Source organism: Ascidiella aspersa, chromosome 7 (assembly GCF_963924565.1).
Source record: "Ascidiella aspersa chromosome 7, kaAscAspe10.2, whole genome shotgun sequence".
In the NCBI taxonomy this organism is placed as follows: Eukaryota; Metazoa; Chordata; class Ascidiacea; order Phlebobranchia; family Ascidiidae; genus Ascidiella; species Ascidiella aspersa.
Window position 1 is genome coordinate 5,812,081 of NC_139453.1, and position 18,610 is coordinate 5,830,690.

At 35.9% G+C, this 18,610-nt stretch overlaps 1 protein-coding gene across 1 annotated transcript in view; it reads right to left on the minus strand.

Annotated features, from left to right (window-relative positions):
• The window catches only part of LOC146137411 (clathrin heavy chain 1-like), a 31,664-nt gene that overhangs the window by 3,530 nt on the left and 9,524 nt on the right, over nt 1-18,610 (minus strand). The window contains exons 12-29 of the mRNA XM_083393546.1: nt 17,110-17,247; nt 16,322-16,543; nt 15,349-15,472; nt 13,963-14,108; nt 13,480-13,623; nt 12,789-12,931; nt 11,710-11,944; nt 11,173-11,295; nt 10,327-10,472; nt 9,379-9,562; nt 8,726-8,918; nt 7,728-7,885; nt 6,769-6,933; nt 6,261-6,368; nt 5,650-5,817; nt 2,996-3,145; nt 2,375-2,566; nt 445-552 (exon numbers count right to left, since the gene is read on the minus strand). Coding sequence (XP_083249672.1) covers nt 445-552; nt 2,375-2,566; nt 2,996-3,145; nt 5,650-5,817; nt 6,261-6,368; nt 6,769-6,933; nt 7,728-7,885; nt 8,726-8,918; nt 9,379-9,562; nt 10,327-10,472; nt 11,173-11,295; nt 11,710-11,944; nt 12,789-12,931; nt 13,480-13,623; nt 13,963-14,108; nt 15,349-15,472; nt 16,322-16,543; nt 17,110-17,247 — 2,847 coding nt within the window. The remainder of the gene's footprint in view (nt 1-444; nt 553-2,374; nt 2,567-2,995; nt 3,146-5,649; nt 5,818-6,260; nt 6,369-6,768; nt 6,934-7,727; nt 7,886-8,725; nt 8,919-9,378; nt 9,563-10,326; nt 10,473-11,172; nt 11,296-11,709; nt 11,945-12,788; nt 12,932-13,479; nt 13,624-13,962; nt 14,109-15,348; nt 15,473-16,321; nt 16,544-17,109; nt 17,248-18,610) is intronic.

Below are 18,610 nucleotides of genomic sequence, written 5' to 3' on the forward strand. Positions count from 1 at the left end.
TTGTTATAGTACAGCGTATTTTAAATTCAATAACTGGTCGCAATGATCAATATTTTGAAGCAACAAAACAATTGAATAGCGCCTTTTTGTGTGTTAACCCACCTAACTAGCAGAATCCCAATACATAGCAACGTGTTGCGCTAAACTTTCTAGAACCTAGTTGAGCGAACTAGCTATTCCGCGCGCACATTCTGCCACACAATTTTAACGACTTTTTATGGAAATTTCTAACGTTTTAAAGACCAAAAAAATTTGGATAGTTGTTTAATATAATTTGAAAACAAAACAGTAAAAAGACAAAACGGCCTTGGCCAGCATAACCACAAAAGTTGGGGGGATTTAGCGGCAACGATGATTCGTTGAAGGCCCACTGCAACCAAAAATATTTACCTAAATAAAATTTTTACAATTTTTTTTTTATCCTTAACCAGTAGTCGAACTTACCTGGGCTAGCGCGATGGTGTCGAAGTTGTCGTAAGCGTCGATTGAATTTCTCACGCCACTGTAATCTTCCTCTTCGATCAGAAGGTCGTTCAGCGCCTCGTTGATCGCCTGTGACGTAACAATATAGGCTTTGTTTGACTTATGGAATATACAACAATCGCTTGAAAAAGGCGATGGTTTAAACCAGGGTTTGACAACCTTTTTTGACCTAAACTAAATTTAGAAAGGTCTCTACCGCCCGTGAAATTTCAACTGTGCAAACTTTACGTATCTTATTATAACAAGCTAGCGCGTGAAAAAAGGGTTTTAACTACATGTTACACTCAATGCAAGAACAAGATTTGCAAAAACAATTTCCTATAACCAGTAACAACTTATTTTAATGCAGGGGTTCTTAAATTTTTTTTACCGCGGACCCCTAAAATTTTCTTTCATCTCGCGTGAAAAAAAAAAAAAAGACGTCATAGTACAAATAGACTTCACCAACTTGCTGATTTTGGTCCAAAAATGTGAAAGTGAACTGGAGTCTAAATACATTTAGTTCAAAACCTTTTTATTTTTAAATAAATTATCTTTAATAAATTGATTACTGCTTAAATGTACACTAATGTTTCAATTAGACCTTCATGGACCCCCTAGGACTAGTTCTCGGACCCCCAAGGGACCCCAAGTTTAAGAACCCCTGTTTTAGTGGTACTTTATAAGTTTAGGACAATTTTTTTAATTCCAGAAGGTACTAGCATTATTACAAAACAATAGGCTATGTGGGACTTTGAATATATTCAACATTGGCTTTAAATGGGCTATGTAACACCGGTATTGATAAATAATAATACTTGAGCTTGCTCTTTTTCTAGCAGTAAATACCAGATTTAAGGATTTACTTTGTGTTTTTGTGCCATTTTAGCGATTTTAAACAAGGTGCTTGATAAACTTTTGAAAAAATTCGCAAAAAATCGTGCCAAAAAAGACGCCATTTTAGCGATATTTTAAAAGAAATCGCACCCTTTTAAACTGTTTACAGCCATCTTGTAATTTTTTGCGAAAGATTTTATGTGAAATGCACCTACTAGGTTGTTTTAAAGAATTTACCAGCAAATATGGGTAGAATAATTGCGCGCACCATTTCCTTGAAGGAAATTCCTTGATGATAAAACGGTATTTTAGTCAAGGGGAGTTTGATTTTTATATTAAACGAAAAAGCCGATCAGCTATTCGGGAATTCTTTACTATGCTGAATCGGTGTTTACGGAAGATATAAAAAATCGGCATTTTAATCAATAGTTTCGAAAGATATCAAAATAAGAGCGGTTGTTATAAAATTGTTTTCTAAAGCCTCCCTGACAATTCTTTCTGTTTTTTGTTGCCAAACATTTTATGAAAAAAATTCAAAGACATTTCAAAGCAGATTTGTAAGTTTAAAGACTTAAAATTGCTCGACGTTGTTTGAATATAATCAAAAAACAAAAACGATATGAATGGCACGGTCAACACAATTAAAAACATGGTTTTTAACAGCACTTTTAAAACACAGAACTTGAGCTAGAAATAAAATAAATACAAAGATTATTCAAACACCTTTGAAAAAAAAAAAAAAAAAAGTTTTCAAAGACTTTTTTTTCGTAAATAAATTGACGTTCATAGACTTGTAAAGACACAAGGAATTAATGGCAACCCCGAATATACCATTGCGTTATACTAATATATTTTAATTTTGCGTCAGCCATCATTTACAGTCGGTGTGCTTTACCGTGACAAAGTTTATTTCCTTTAAAGTTATTAACTTACCATTTTCTCAAAAAAATTTACCATTTAAGGTAAAAATATAGCTGGAAATCGCGTCATTATTAGGTATAAGATGATACCAGTCTAGCATCGGACAAATACCGATACTACCACTTAAAATCCGGTATCATCTCCATATACTCACTTTGTTGTTGGTATTTTGCACCGAGCGAAGGTAAGGCTTGACCAGTGCCAGGGTTTTGACTTTACGGAAGAATGCCACGGCCCTGGTGTGGTCCATACGTGGGGACAGGACGGTCAGCAAGTCGTTGATAAGCATCGGCTTGTAGTCCAGGTAGAACTGCAGCGACTTGTAGTACAGCTCGATGTTGGCCACCTGAGCGGGACGAAAAATAATCGCGAAACATTAAAACGGTAAGCGGTGGTTAAGCAATGTAATAAAAAGCAATGAAAATCGATAAGAAACGAGAAGCGTTGACAAATCGATAAGAAAGTCAAGTAAAACTTGCCCCTATAGGTCTACAGAATTTTTTCATAAAAAACTTCGCATAGTATGGGTTTTTCTGAATTATAAATGATTACAAGGGTAATTTCAAAATAATCCGTTTATTTAAACCATTTCAAACAACACCTACTCTTGATTATTATTTATTCTTAACCCCTTACCACAACTTTGTTTTAAAACAAAATTTAAAAAATATGATTAAAACAACAAATAAAAAATGCCAAAAGACGCTAGCATGTAACCTAATAAATTGAATTGTCAGTAAAGTACAGACAAAAGTCAGCGGAAATTAAAACTCACCTTGGTGATAATGTCCTTGTACTGGCTCTCCCTCCAAGCGTCAGTCGGGTGTCCCATCATGGTCACTACTGCGTTGTCGTATTCCTCGTACTTGTCGTACAAGAACACCAGCTCGGCCCACAGATGCGCTTGTTCAGCAGCACGAAGCACCTAATAATACAAGGGTCGGTTAGGACGCTGTAATTCTAGTAGTTACGTTTACAATGCTTAACAAAAAGAGATATTTTAGATACTTTAGGACCTGATTATTTTCTATATTGGCAAGTTTATTATCGTTTCTACAAAATATCATGCCATATTCAGCGTAAAAAGCAACACGACACAAAAAAGAAATGGACAAAAATTAATTAAATTACTTAAAAAACCTATGCATCTGGTTCTAAAAATGGTTCTACATTGTGCAGTTGTGAACACACTTAAAGGTTTTGTTTAATTTCGTTTGTTTGGTGAGACATTTCAGAAAATCACTCGTCGAATAAGCTAGTAAACTGGTGTGGCAATCTATTGAAAAGTTCTGTGGCGCGACCGAGGCCATTCAATAACAAAAACGGTTCGTTCATATTTTGTGGAAAACAAAATTACGAGTTACAACAACTGATAGGTTTGAACCCGGACTTAAATCTTACAAAAGGCTTTAAAAACAACATGGAGGAACAAGACTTTTTAAATGACCAAGTCTTTAAACAAGAAAAAAATTAATTTGATCAATATTAAAGGAAAACCGGACAGAAGATTTTGCTCATAGTGATTTTCAATTTTTATGTGGCCCGAAAAAAAAAATTTTTTTTTGGACACATGTTGTTTTTATCCGAATTATTATTATTATTTTTTTTTTTTTTTTTTCAGTCAATTTTTTATGGCTCACTTTTGACAAGGAAAAAAACATAGTTGGAACATGAAATTTTCACAACTGTTAAATACCCTCCCAAAGTTGTTTCTAATATAAAAAAAAATTGCCTAGGTTCAAAGGGGTGGTTTTTAGGGGGGTAAAACTGTCATTTTTTGTTAATTTTGGTTTTCGGCACTTTTCAGAGATGAAAAAATGTAAAAAAAATCTGATATATTTATGGATGATGGATAAACGACATACGCAATGCTAAGTAACAAAATTTTAAACCTTACCCCTGAACTGTTCATCCGGGGGGTCAAAATGCAAAACACTTTAGGAAATTTCAATGATATATTTACACTAGAAGGAAATGACATAAAAATCTGAAAATTTCACAAATGTTAGACAACCATTTAAAGCTGATGTTAAAATAAATATTTTACCTCTTGAAAATAGGGGAGTATTTTAGGGGGGCAAAATTAAAATTCGGCCATTTTTGTGTTTAGAGGTGTCTAAAAAACTAAAGAAAACATTGTTAAATAGTTTTCAATTATAAAGACAAATTATAGGTTGCTTCACAGCAAAATTTTGACCTTCAACTCAAAATAATTAACCCATGGGGGAAAATATTTAACCAAAAATATAGAAATTAAAGTGATTTTTTGATGGAATAAAAATTGCAAACAAAGTGGTGTACAGTGCCTGGCAGATTTTTCATTTAAACTTGCGTCGGTAAAATATGTTGTTTTGTAAAAGCAATAAGTTAATTTACTAAGAGAAACCTCTTTCTAAAAGGCAAGTCGCACGCGCTTAGTTTCACTGAGACGAGACACTTTGCACGATGAATGTTGCCCGCGCTGGACAAAATAAGCATAGCAGGGAGCCAGCCGCTCGCGGCCAGAATAAAGCAAGCGATATGACCAAATTCTGTATTGAAGGTTTTCTGCCGCTAGATTAGAGTAGATAGCTTTAAAGAACTAAATCGAACACATCACACTATTGACTTTTGTCCCCAATTAGAGGCGTATAGGGGTGCAAGAAAAAATTGTCAAATATTTATTAATTATAAAGACACGTTATAGGTTTGCTTCGCAGCAAAATTTATATTAAGACCACTGGCAATCTATCTTGTAAAAGTGCACCATGTCCAACCTATAACACGCAACTTCGGGCCACATCCGCTTTTGCCTGCTAAAGCACCGAAACTGGAAGCACAACATTGGGAGTATATGGACGCTGACAAATAAGACCCGTTGAAAGAATATAGAATAACTAGGAAATAACACCCTGGTAAAGTATAGTGGAACTGCGCTGTACCCCCTCTGGTATAATATAGTTCAACCGCACCATACCCCCTGATATAATATAGTAGAACCGCGCTATACCCCCTGGAAAAATATACAAAAACAGCACACCCTGTCTAGTTTTTTTTGTTTTTTTAATGAATCAGATAAGCACGATCCACCTTGTGTTATTAATCTTTGACACAGAATTAAAAGTGAAACACTATAGATCAGTGTCGGGTCAGAATAATCGAAAAAAATCAAAGCTAAATAAACTAAGTAACGCATCATATAGACGAGATAACATACTAGTTTAACCATATTGTGATGCATGTTAGGATCGTTTATACAAACGGGTGTAAAACATAAAATCATTTCTTAAAGTTTTATGAACAGTCACAACATCGTCTGATACGAAAGGAAGAATATTTCTTTGACATTTTATTGCCTACGATTTCTTACTTTAGAAAGAGTTTCAGCTCTTCTGGTGGATATTTTTTTTTTATCTAAAATGAATATATTTTTTTAGGGGTAATGCACACCTTTGGAATGTTGACTCTGGACCAGAAAAGCTCCAAATGCTCTCTCATCTTTCCTGGTTTGTACTTGGAGTATAGGATCGCCAGTTCAGTGAACATTCCCATGTGAGCTCGCTCGAGTCCCAGAGCAGCTTCCAACATCTGGATCAGCTCCTCAAAGTATCCGCGCTCCTGGAGGAAAAAGAGGATGCCGTTGCTATGACGACACCAGCTTGCTAACGGCACAGTGGTGTTAGAAACTAAACCGATTGGCTGCTGTAAACTTGAAAACTTTTAAGTAGGGATGTAAGACACTTTACTTTCATTCCGATTCCGATACCCGATATTTTGGACAATAAGTATCGCGATACGATCCGATACCTATGACGTCATTACTATGCTTAAACAGGCAAAACAAATAAAATTGAAACGGTTTAAGCCATTTATGCAGGTTATGAGCTAAAATTGGTTATCATCATCTGTTAATCTAATGTAACCGTAGTTTTTCAAAATTCGCAATGAACTTTCTTTTGTTAGGATTAACATATCAAACGTCAATTTTCAGTGTTTTCTGTGTGTGTTACTGCAACAAGCCCAGGTTTGTGTGTATCGCTGTAAGGCTTTCAATGCTTCACCTGGTAGTAGTTGATTAGTTCTTCGAGCTCGTCAGCATGAACCACGATGTGGAGTCCACAGATCTGAGCCAAGCGGAACTCCTCGGCGTCCACACAAGCGAAGCAAACCTGAAAGACAAAAAAAAATCGATAAAGACAAACTGCCTTAAAAGTAGGGTTTCTAACAATAATTTCGCATTTCAGTATGCCAATTTTGTAGATTTGACTCCCAATGCAAGCATTTCAAGCATTTGCCTGTCTGCAAAATATTCATTTTTTAAGTAAATTTCCCAAATATTTCGGGATTTTGTATTTTTTGGTAAAGTTAGCCTCGAACTCTTTTTTTCTTTTAGAACGGTTTCTAATAGTCTCGAAATGAATGCACATTACACAATTGCACATAGTTGAAATGTTTACGTGTAAAGAATTAAAAACCAAGAAAAGATATTATCTGAGTGAATTATCACTCGATTTACAGTAACCTACATAATACAATGACGCAAAAAACGTCATAAACTGATAACGTCACCTCTTTCCAGGTCCTGGTCGAGTTGGCCTTCCTGGCGGAGTCGACGGCGGTCTGGAATTCCCCGAGATGGACCACGGTCGATGCGAGCCTGGCGAAGTTGGAAATGTTGTTGAAGAGGACCTTGGCTGCTTCGTACATCTTCTGGTCGAAACAGCGATCTCCAACCTGGACGAGGTAATGTGGGTTAAAAATTGTAATTTTAGATCAGCGTTCCTTGAAAACCTTAAAGGGCAGTTAGATAAGTTGGTTGTTAAAAGCGGATTAAAAATATTGAGTTTGTTAGGTGTCCAGGTTTTGCGATTTTTTCTTCATGTTTTGAAGTTCGCCTAAATTTAAGCAAACGTATGTAGTAAGAATATCGAGCCCATAGAAAAGTAGGCATCATTTTGAAATTTTTCAAAAAATATTTGTACGTTTTCAACATAGTGAGAAGGCCTTCAAAAACGTTAATAACTTCTGCATGAGCTTATGATATTCTTACTACTCCAACCATTGTGCTCCATAGGCAAAAATACACTCTTAATTTGAAAACCTAATTTTCTACAATAATATTACAAAAAGTGTTGACCTTTTTGGGTTTATTTAATCAGAAAAATAAACGTTATTTGAACGGTCTACTTATAATAAAAGTAATAAAAGGTTTATATTATTTTAACCAATTTGGAGCAATAAAAAATGCACTTTTATTCAATGTTGGTCAGAAAAACAAATACTTTAAACCTTATGAAAGTTAACTAGCTATATACGAGATTGTATTTTCCTGAAGACATTCCCATTGCAACTTACTACAGGTTTAAAAGGCCAAGTTTTTTCACTTTTTTTTTGTACTTAAAAAATACTTATTTTTTTACATTTTTACTTTAAAAAAATACTAGTTTTGGGACATTTTTTACTTAAAAAAAAGGCCCAGAGTTTTGACATTTTGCACTTGAAAAAGACCATTTTAAAACATTTTATACCTGCTGAATGTTTGCGTTGTTTGGTCCGCTGATAAATTCCTCGAGGTCGGCGAGTCGGTTGGTCTTGGCGAAAGCGAACACCAGCTCAGTTTCAACGTAAGATTCGCGCGCCTTCTTGCGAGCCATCTGCAAGTAGCGCACCAAGTCCTCCCAGTTCTCTGCACCAAGAAAATTCGGTTTTAAGTTTCGTTGGGGGACAGATATCGCCCTATGGTACTTTACAAAACACAAATATGAAACATGAAGCAGATTTTTCTAGTTTAAAATTTGCTCGGTTGTTTTGTTGCTTAATTTTTTTTTTGTCTTTTGGATACCGCTCTATAATTGGGTACTTCTAAATTAAGGATGGAAGATGCCACAGATTTTCCAGAGCAAGAGATTTTTCTAGTTTAAAATTTAAAAAGTTGTTATGATAGTTTTGTTTTTGTCTTGATGGTTGCGTAGATCTCTCTTTAAATAAAATACATCTTTTTTTAAGTTACTTACCTTTATTCGTTTATCTCAAGAATAAAAGAGTTTGAAGTACGCTTTTTTCAAATTTCCAATTATTGGTCGGCTTAAAAAAAAATATTTTGTCCATGAGTAGAAATGTGACGATATATAGTACTTTTTGCGAGTATGAGTACTAGTATACCGTTAAAAAAACGTTGTTTATCGTCTAAGGTACTTTACTTAAAAGCTAAAAAGATGTGCAATATAGAAAAAACGCCAATTCAATGGAAAGTGCCAATTTCTGTTATAAAAATAAAGTACCTTAAAAGGTTAAAAATAAAGACATTCCGATGCGAACTTGTAGTAAAAAGTAATTCAAGCATCACTTATGAAAGGGTGGGACGCAATTGCTGATTGATAACAAGTTCGTATCGACACGTCTTAATCAAGATGATGTCGATCTACTCGACCTTTTTGGCTTTGCAGTTAATTATCATCTAGCTAAAAACTGTAACTTATTCGAAAACTTGACATTGAGGGCTGTTTTAATTGGCATCCCCACTCACCTGACTTATTTGCGGCCTCCACCACTTCCATGTACGAGCTTGGGTCGTCGGCCTTAATGTATGAGTCAATGGCCTCCTTAACCATCCCTGCGTTGAGCTGAGCTCGAGCAAGTTGCGACCACACAGTTGGCTCGTTACAACGCTCAGCAAACTCGTAAGCTCGGTCCAAGTTGTTCACGTGCTCGATCAGAACCTACAGCAAATCGTGAGTGAGTGTGTGTGTTATCAATACAATACCTTGACTTACAGTAAGTGCACTTAAGTCACTGTTTTTAAATGACTTTACTTTGACTGAAGTCTTTTGGACATATGAATTAACTTGACTTTAGTCTTTTGAACAAATGAATTGACTTGACTCAAGTCTTTTGGACAAATGAATTGACTTGACTCAAGTCTTTTGGACAAATGAATTGACTTGACTCAAGTCTTTTAGACGAACTACTTGACATGACCTTAGTATTTTTAATGTTACTTTAATTAAACATAGTACTATAAAGAACTTCGACTTTTGGCCTCCATGCCGAAGTGTTGATGTGCAATTATCGAAGTCGCCAAAATTTTAAACATGGAAAAATATTTTTGAGGCTAGACGAAAGACAGAAAACATTAGACAACCAAGATCTAATTTCTCAAGTAAAACTTGCGCAACTTACAGAGATGGCTGAAGTGTTGACGTCGAACTTGTTGAAGATGGCGAATGCTTCCTCGAAGAGTTCGTTCTGGATGGCAATGTTTGCGATATCCGGGGCATCGTAGTTGTCCAGCTGCATGATGTAATCCATAACACGAGAGCTGTCCGCTTTGATCGCTGTCAGGATCAGAAGGTTCTGCAGGTTCCTGTCAATCAAACACGGAGCTGCCAGTCAAATTTAAACGGCAGGTTTGGTGTATATGGAATTTTAAAGTTAAAAAAAATTATTTTAAAACGAACAATGCTTAACAAGTGGTTGCTCTCTCAACAGTTGCTCTCAATCAAACAACAAGTCTGCGAAATCGGGATTTGAGCAAGACTACGTACTACGTAGACTTCCCGAAACCAGAGGTTAACGCGCGCATGCGCAGTACCAAATTAGCAACAAACTGCTTATTGTACACCAGAAAGCTATTGCAGACTTGATCAAAAACAGAATGCCAAGCAAGTTGATCAGGACAAGTTAGAGTGTTTTTTTTTTCACCAGAAGTACACCAGAAAGCTATTGCAGACTTGATCAAAAACAGAATGCCAAGCAAGTTGATCAGGACAAGTTAGAGTGTTTTTTTTTACTAGATAAAGTTAATCAAAATTTTATCTTTTAATCTGAACTAAAACCGGAAGAGCCTTCAATACATTAACAGCGTAGAAAAAAACAGGTTCAGGTTTTAAGCGATGCATTCCACAAAGTGTTTTCCAGGTTTCCAAAATCCCTACTTTAAACGCTTGAGTATTTAAATTACCCCAGAAATATCGAGAGTTTTGCCCAGGTTTTAGATATAAGCAATTTTTAGGTTTAAGAAACACTAAAAACTATTAAAAATTAGCTGAGAGCACTTATTTAAACTTGTGTGAGAACTAACCCAACCAAAGTGTACCAATTACGATGTTACACGCATTTATAAGTAACCTGTGGTCGGAGAACATGGAGCTGTCCAGCACAATCTTCTCCAGCAGTTCAATCAGCTCGTTGGGAAGATCTGCAGCCATGAAAGCCTTCACTGCTACAGAGATCTCGTCGGGGTCTTGAGCCTCTCCTAGGGCTGTTTGCACAACCTGTCGGGGTCATATAGAAGTTAATACAAATACAGTGAGTTTGATCTTCATTATCTTCAGTAGAAAGAGAGTGGCCCAAATAACAGATAAAAGATTCATTCTTTTATTAGCAAACGTTTCGGCAAGTGCTTTTGCCATCATCAGCGTTTGCTAATAAAAGAATGAATCTTTGATCTATTATTTGGGCCACTCTCTTTCTACTGAAGATTATGAACAGATCCGTGTTTAGTGTTCCTGAGCTTCATTGATGTATGTTTTTACGGAATGATCAAATTAAAACATGAGACAGTGCAGCAACAAGAGATCAAAAAGTGTTGCCGTACATTAAATAAACTGTTTTCCCTACAGTCAATAAAAAATTGTTAATCACGGACTGGTCGAATGTGTTTGTAACGTTAACACATTTGCCAAATCCTTCGGAGGTTTTTGATAAAAAGTTTTTTTTTATGTACAAATTCATGTTTGTGCAAACAAAGTATTGCCAATTTGAAAAAAATAAGTAACGAAAAACGCAATTTTTTTTTACTGAAACACCACTGTATTCTTTTTTCTTTCTTTGTTAATCTGTTAATCATGGAGACTGTATTTATTACACTAGAAAAGCGGACAGATTAAATCATTCTTAATTTTAGACAAGGTTATTTGTCAAAATTTCTCAACAAAGTCAAATACACTCTTATCATGCGGGTGAGATTGGCACCTGGTCAATGAGCTGTCTTCTGAACTGGTTTGTGTCCTCCAGCACTTTACCCCACAATTCGCCGTCCTTGCGACGAACCAAGTAGCGAGCCTCCGACTTGAAGAGAGAGTTCTCGTTGCAGAGCTGCGAGAAGAAGGCAAAAAAGAGAAACGATTGGAAAAACTGCACAAGTCTGTGACTTGTTTTAAGTCTTAAGACGACCGCTTAATTAAAAAAAAAACAGATCTAAAAACAAAAGTTTAAGATGCTTCAATAGTTGAAGGGCCTTTTTCGAGTGTATAGTTAAAGTTCGCAACATGATTTTCGAAATTCTTTACACACAAAAGCAGCAAATTCGCAAGAAAAAATACGTTACAGAAAAATCGGCAAAATGTATCAATTTTATTTTTTTGGTTGGAAATTGAAAAAGCATTGCTGACAGGTACCGTTTTTAACGAGCGTGAAAAATAAAGAAAAAACAGCAAAATGGTATTCGACAAAATCGCCTGATCAAGAAATTATGCAATCTTAAAAATAAAAAAAAAACAGTATTCTTACAGCGATGAGTTCGTCGTCACACTGTCCCCTCTCGTAACAGACGCAAGCCATATGCGGGTCACGTTTCTCGCAGTACTTTCCGACCACGCGGCTGTCGTAGTACGGGTTCTCGCGTAAGAAGCGCTCCGGGTTGTTGTTGGAGTCGATGTAGATCTTGGCGAGCGCGTTGTGGGTCGCTGGCTCCTCTGATCCCTCGTGGACGCGAGACTCAAGCCATGGAAGAAGCAGTTTGAGCCTGAGAGTAGGTTTTGGAGGTTGTAGTGAGACGTAGAAGGAATAAGAGAGCTTATACAGAGGTAGGTAGCATTTTCAACGTTTCGAATAACCCTTTATTCATTTTGTTGAAAATAAATAAAAAAACAAACAAAAAAACATTTATAAATTCAAGGTGCAAAGACAATAAACAGAACATCGCGTTTTAAATTTCTTTGCCTTTACTTTGGTAAATATAATTCACCCGAGACACTATAGTTCTAAAATTAGCTAAAAAATTAAAATAATATAAACCACCACTAGTAGCGTCTCGTATAACATTAACAACGATAGAAGTGTAAGGACAAAATAAAACCAATTACTTGACTTAAGTGCACTTAAATCACTGTTTTTTAAAGACTTAACTAAGTATTTTGACCAAAATGACTTGAATGGACTTCAGTCTTTTGGACAAATGATTTGGTCCAATCAAAAGACAATAGCTTGAGTGTTAGAGTGTTTTAATTAAACTTCGTTGTTTTTAGGTGTGTTATTGCGTATAATTGGACGACTTTTTATGTCAATGCCTTGACTTAAAGCTGACTTGCCCGCATAATGACTTGACTTAAAGGTGACTTGCCCGCATAATGACTTGACTGGGACTTCGGTTATTATTTTTGCAAATGACTTGACTTGGAGTTAAGTTATTTTTTTTCAAAAGACTTGACTTGAACTTGAATTATTTTCAGATGGCTTGACTTGAACTAGAACTAAAGGTATATCAAAATGACTGGTTTAAAACCCTTTACTAAACTCCACCACTTTTAAGCGCAAGCCCGCCCCTTTCGCCAACAAATATTTCGACGCCCTAGCGCCCCCTGCGGTACCTGTTCCTCTTCTCAACTTCTTCAACGAGTTCATCGGTGGAGAACTGACCACGGACGACCAAGATGAGGCTCTTGATCACGTCCTCCTGACAATCAACGTCCAAGAGTCCTCCGACAACCACCGGGAGTCGAGAAGGGTTGACCTGGAGCAGAAAAGATGATCGGAATTAGAAGAAAATATCAAGGTTAAAAGACGTTTCGAATTTTAATTTTTGTTTCAGTGTACTGAAATTTTTTCTTTGCATAGTTTTAAAAAAATTAAATTAAATAGACCACGGGGAAAAATATTTCAAATTATATTGATTTTAAAAATAATGTTACTTGGTTTGTGTATTTTTTTTTTCGTTTGCAGAATTTAACAAAAAAATATTTAAAAACAGTAAGAACCGCTTTAATGAAATGGCTTTTAAAATAATGTTTCTGTGTTTCTTTTTTTTTCTTCGCAGAACTTTTAAAATTAAATTAAATGGAAACCAGAAAAAAACTGTTTTTAAAAACAGTAAACACGCAGTAATGCCATGAATTTTTCTTTTTTTATCGGAATTTAACAGAATTAATTTAAATAGAAAAACATAAATGTTACGCAGAAAAAAGGTTTGTGAATCACTGCCATAATAGTCTATTCTTTGCCGCCGTGCGTTATCTAATGCCTACAATTCGCCAAAGGATGCACAATTGAGTGATGACTTACCTTCTGCACGTAAATCTCGATGTACTTCTGCATGCTGTTGCGGTAGAGGTAAAGCACCAAGTCGTGGATGAAGTCGTATCTGTCGCACACGATGATCAGTGGCAGCTGGTCGGTCAACTTCGCTTCTTTCAGGAAGTTTTTCACCTGGATAGCAAAAGCAATTATTTATGTTTTTAAATTCAAAAGATTGGCTAGTTTATTGATGGATTTTAGTGAGCCGCAAGTTTTTTTTTTTTTTAACATGGTTTTTAGAAAACACACAATTCTGATCAGGAATATATGCATAATGAGTAAATAGTGAAATACATATATTTTTACATTTAAGAGGAAGGGTGTTATATTAAAAATTTCATTACTGATTTTTAAAATAACTTGTTTTTATGAAAATACTAAATTGATCGTTTTATTTTATTAAAAAAATGTAGTATTTTTATTTGGCAACACTCCAGATTTCTTTACAAGGACAACACTCGAATTATGCACCTTATCCGGGTCGTAGCAGTTGCTCTCGCGGCAGATTCTCTCGACTTCTTTGATCTGTCCAGTCTTGCAAGCAGCCTGGATGTACTTGAAGTGAACGTCTGGGTCCTGGCTGAAGTTCACGATCGAACCAAGGAAATAGAACAAACCTGGGAAATGAAAACGTGAGTTTAGTGAAAGAAGTAGCTTAGCAATATAATCTGGGGTGACTAAAGTTAACAATCTAACCAATAAAGTAGAACAGGCAAAAGAATGTGAAAAGTGGAGTGAAATAAAGAGCTTAGAAATACGGTTTGCGGCTGTGGCTAGTCCTTTAAAAGAAAGGGATTGGTCAGTAAGTTTAATGATATCAAGAAAATCACCCTGCATTTCTACAATTTAAAATGTGCCTTTGCCTTAAAACGTCTAAAGTTTCGTGTTTGTGTGTCAATGGTAAAGTTGCCGGCGCTGTTCTAAAATCCTATCATTTTTATTTAAAATAAAATTACAATAAAGAAATAAATATGGGAGAATATATTATTATAATACTTGGGCCACCCGAACCAAAACACTAACCGGCACCGCACCCTAATCAAAATAATGTTAGAAATATAATCCAGCGGACATAAACATTATAGGATTCTTAACCAGCACCAAATTGCCTCGTTTATCAAGTTGATCGACGTGCATAAGATTTTCTTACATCCGGTCACCACTGAATTTCTGTTATGTCGGAATATACACAAGATTCTATGCAACTATTAACATGCTCAATCCATTTTCCCCATTTTAAAAATGGTGTCAAAAAAGTTCTTCTCGGCCAACCCAACCCATTGACATTTGAGTCCTAATAAATCGATAGGATAATTAAAATCAAGCTCAGCTTATATGAGCCAAATATAGTCATCCTTTTACATAATGTACCGAAATGCTCAGTAGTTTGGTGTAAAAACAATTAGGTACCGACCACCGTTGTAAAGATGCACGTCAATGATTTGACTAAGTACACTTGAGCCACGGTTTTTTTAAAGTTAACTCACAAATGACTTAACATTTTTAAAATGACCTGTTTACAACACTGTTACCGACCATGAGTTTTACAACTTTAATGACAGGTAACCCTTTTTAAATTTTTTTTTAAACTTAAAGATACTTATACAAGTGAAATTAATGTGATTTTAATCGCTGAATTTATAGCTTAAGCTGGACAAAATCCAAAAAACCATAGACTATTTATTCACTTTTGAAAAAAAACATATAAGAAGTTTTTTAAAGGATTTAATACGCAAATCAACTCAAAGATTTTTAAAGATTCAAACACTTGTACAGACTGTACCTTTCTGTAGTTTCAACCAATTTTTGAAACTACTTGAATAAAATTAAAAAGAAAACATAAAAACGGCGACAAACCTTCGTAGCTCTTGAAAGACTCGAAGAGCTCAATGAGCTTATCGGTGGTCAGCTGCTCGTGATACTTGGTCGCGACTTGAACGCAGATCTGAAGGTTCTGTCGGATGTTGGCTGTCAGCATTGCCTGAAAAAAAAATATATATTTTGTAAGTTGGACAGATGTTACATGTTACAAATTAATGTAGATTTTAAGATTTTCTTGGTATTTTAGATTTTCTGAGGTATGGGGACGACGTCCAGCATAAATGCTGCCATTCTCTGTAAAATGTTAGGAGTAAAAATATCCAGTATTTTAATTTTTGTACAATAAATACACAGGGGTATTCCTAATATTAAAATTTTCATTTTTATTGAAAAAACTGCTTGCAAAATATACCCTGTCCCTTGCCCACAAAAAAATGTTCTGCAAACTTAACCTAAAGAAAGTCGCGTTTTTAGGGCTACTCTGCAACAACACTCATTCAAACCTGAACGAATTTCGGAGAAAAAAAAACTATGCAAAGACTTATGGCCCGTTGTTGTACTTTGTAGTTTACCACTGTTGTATTTGACGTCAAAGTGGACGCATTTGAATTACCAGGAACCACAACACACAAAATAAGCTAAAATCAAGCTTAAAACAACGCTAGGCTAACAATTTTTCTTAAAGCCAGATTTTGAATTTCCAGGTACCACAATAGAAGGAATAAAACACCGCAAGCTTAGTATGATGGTAAGCCACATACGACAAGCCAACCCTATTTTTTTTCACAAACCTCAACGACTTTGAATTTCCAGGTACCAGAATAAACGAAAAAACACCACAAGCTTAATACGATGACATGGCCAAGCTAACTCCATTTTTCACAAAAAAATTTTAAAAAAAATTGAGAAAAAGAAGAAAAAAATAAATAAATAAATAAGAAAATTGTTTCTACTCTTGCCCCTGGATAACCTTTTTTCAAACAAAATGTAAATGTTTTTTTTCACAAACCTTGACGCATTCAAGCGAATCCTCGACCGACAGACTTCCAAAGTAGTTGACGAGCCACTCCGGGTTAAGCAGGTGAGTGTGGATGATGGCTCGCTTGATGTCGTACAAGTCGGTGAAGTGCTCCAATGCTCGCTGCAGTAGACCTGCCTTCTCACACAGCTGGGCAACGTGAGCGCGGTCGTAGTGAGTGAACATCTGGTTGCCCAGGATCGCGTCCGCTACCTGTGGGTGAATTGAATTTGAATGCTAGGGTACTTGAAGTTAAGAGTGATCAGTAGTTACACTTGTTTTGTTTTTCAACAAACTTTGCCTGATGTAAAGTTTTTTTATAGAAATAATTTCTATTTTTAATGCGATTGGTATATTATGTTTCAAGGTATATTGCATAATATTTAGCCTTTCTTATTCACGAAATTACGAATAAGGCAGATTCTTTATTAAAAAGATAATTCTGAATCTCATTCACATTTAAAAAATAGTTATTCGTTGAAACACGTCATCTTTCTCAATTCTATACTCAATATTGGTTATTTTCTTTTTTTTCTGTAAATAAGTATGCCTAAAATCCTAGCGAGACAGCTGACTAGAAGGTACTTTAAGCTTCTCGCTGTTCCGGCCAAATTAAGAATGCAGTTTTGTTTTGTCGTTCGACAGTTGCCTATTTGTGTTCACCCCAATAAAACGCACATGCGCACATACAACATCAGGCATAAACGAGCGTCCGAAAACCCGTTGGGTATTGAATATGGATTAAATGCGGAGGGGGTCGGAGCCAAACGACAAGTTACCTGTGGAGCGTGCATCAAATTCATCTCCAACAATCTGGTCTGTAGGGCGCCCTCTGCTGGCCGGTTGTTCTTGAGTGCGTCGAGCAGAAAAGCGGTGCACTGCTGGATCAGGTTCGACTCCATGAAAACGTCTACGATCTAAAGGGAAGAGTTAAACAGATTGGCATATCATAGAAAATATATAACATGGCGGATGCACTGTCAACATCTGTCGAATTTTAAAGCAGTGTTTCTCAACCCGTAAAAGTTGGGTGGCCGTTTAATTTGGGTTGGGAAGGTTTATTCACAATATAAGGTGCATACTTAGTCATAACACTTGGTTGAGAAACACTGATTTAAAGCGAGGATGTTAATCTGCTAGATCAGTGCTTTTCAACCTTTTTGCTGAAGTGGAACCCTATGGAAACATTTCACTGGCTCGAGGAACCCCAGTGCAATAAATACACCTCAATTAGCTAAACAATTTAGAAATTGCGGAACCCCTGGTCTGTACTAGCGGAACCATGGTTGAAAACCACTGTGCTAGATAAACGTTTTTCAATTATAGCTCTGTGAATCTTGCCTTAAAAAGCAGCGTAAAGATAATTTCACACTTCCGATATACTCCGGCAACCCTCGTAAAAGCTTATTTCTCTAAGCTCTTGACGTATGTACAATTGTACATGCAAAGTAGCAGTTACAAACAATTGGAAGCAACCCCTGTTTTGCAAGGGCTTATTTGTGTAAACTTGAAAGTCCTAAACTTTAACACCAACTTTTACAGATTTAAGGACAAAGCTGAACTCAAAAGGAGTACATATATATCTCCATGACAAGGCTGAAATCAAAGCAGGAATTTTTGTTACTGACGATGATAGATCACACTTGACACTTCCTTTAACATTTTGGGCAAAACTTCTATTTTTAATACAGCTGCAATAACTAATAAAATGTACAGTGTCCTGCAGCTAGAACTATTTGCAGTGAAACCATATCCTACATAAATAATTATAATAGTCATATACTACGTTAATGTTAAGATCACGGGCGCCGGTTGTGAGTGCGCAGAGCGTTTTTAGATACTCTGGATTTCTGGCAAAGCGTCAGAACGCTTGGGAACTTGACCAAGATAGGCGCTCAATTAGTGTTGAAAATTAATTCGTTTAACACACTCTTAGGCTACCGAAAGTTTTTCCTGAATTAAAACGTATGGGCCAGGGTCCATGGCAGCCTAAACTGCATGTTTTTAAGTTTTGTAAATCCAATTTGTTTCTATTTAAGGTACGTTTTGCCTATTTCAATGGAATCTTTTTAGCCTAAAGGCGCTGTAAGAAAGTTACTCTATGCTAAATGGTTTGTTTCAGTTTTATTGAACAACCGCGCAAAATATGTTATCCAAGAGCTGTCGCATTTTATCAATGTGAATAATAATTATCTTTGCACTGGTTGGGAAAAAGTCCTGGAATTTTGAAATTTTGGCGCCCATGGTTAAGATTAAGAACTATAACATTTACAACGATAA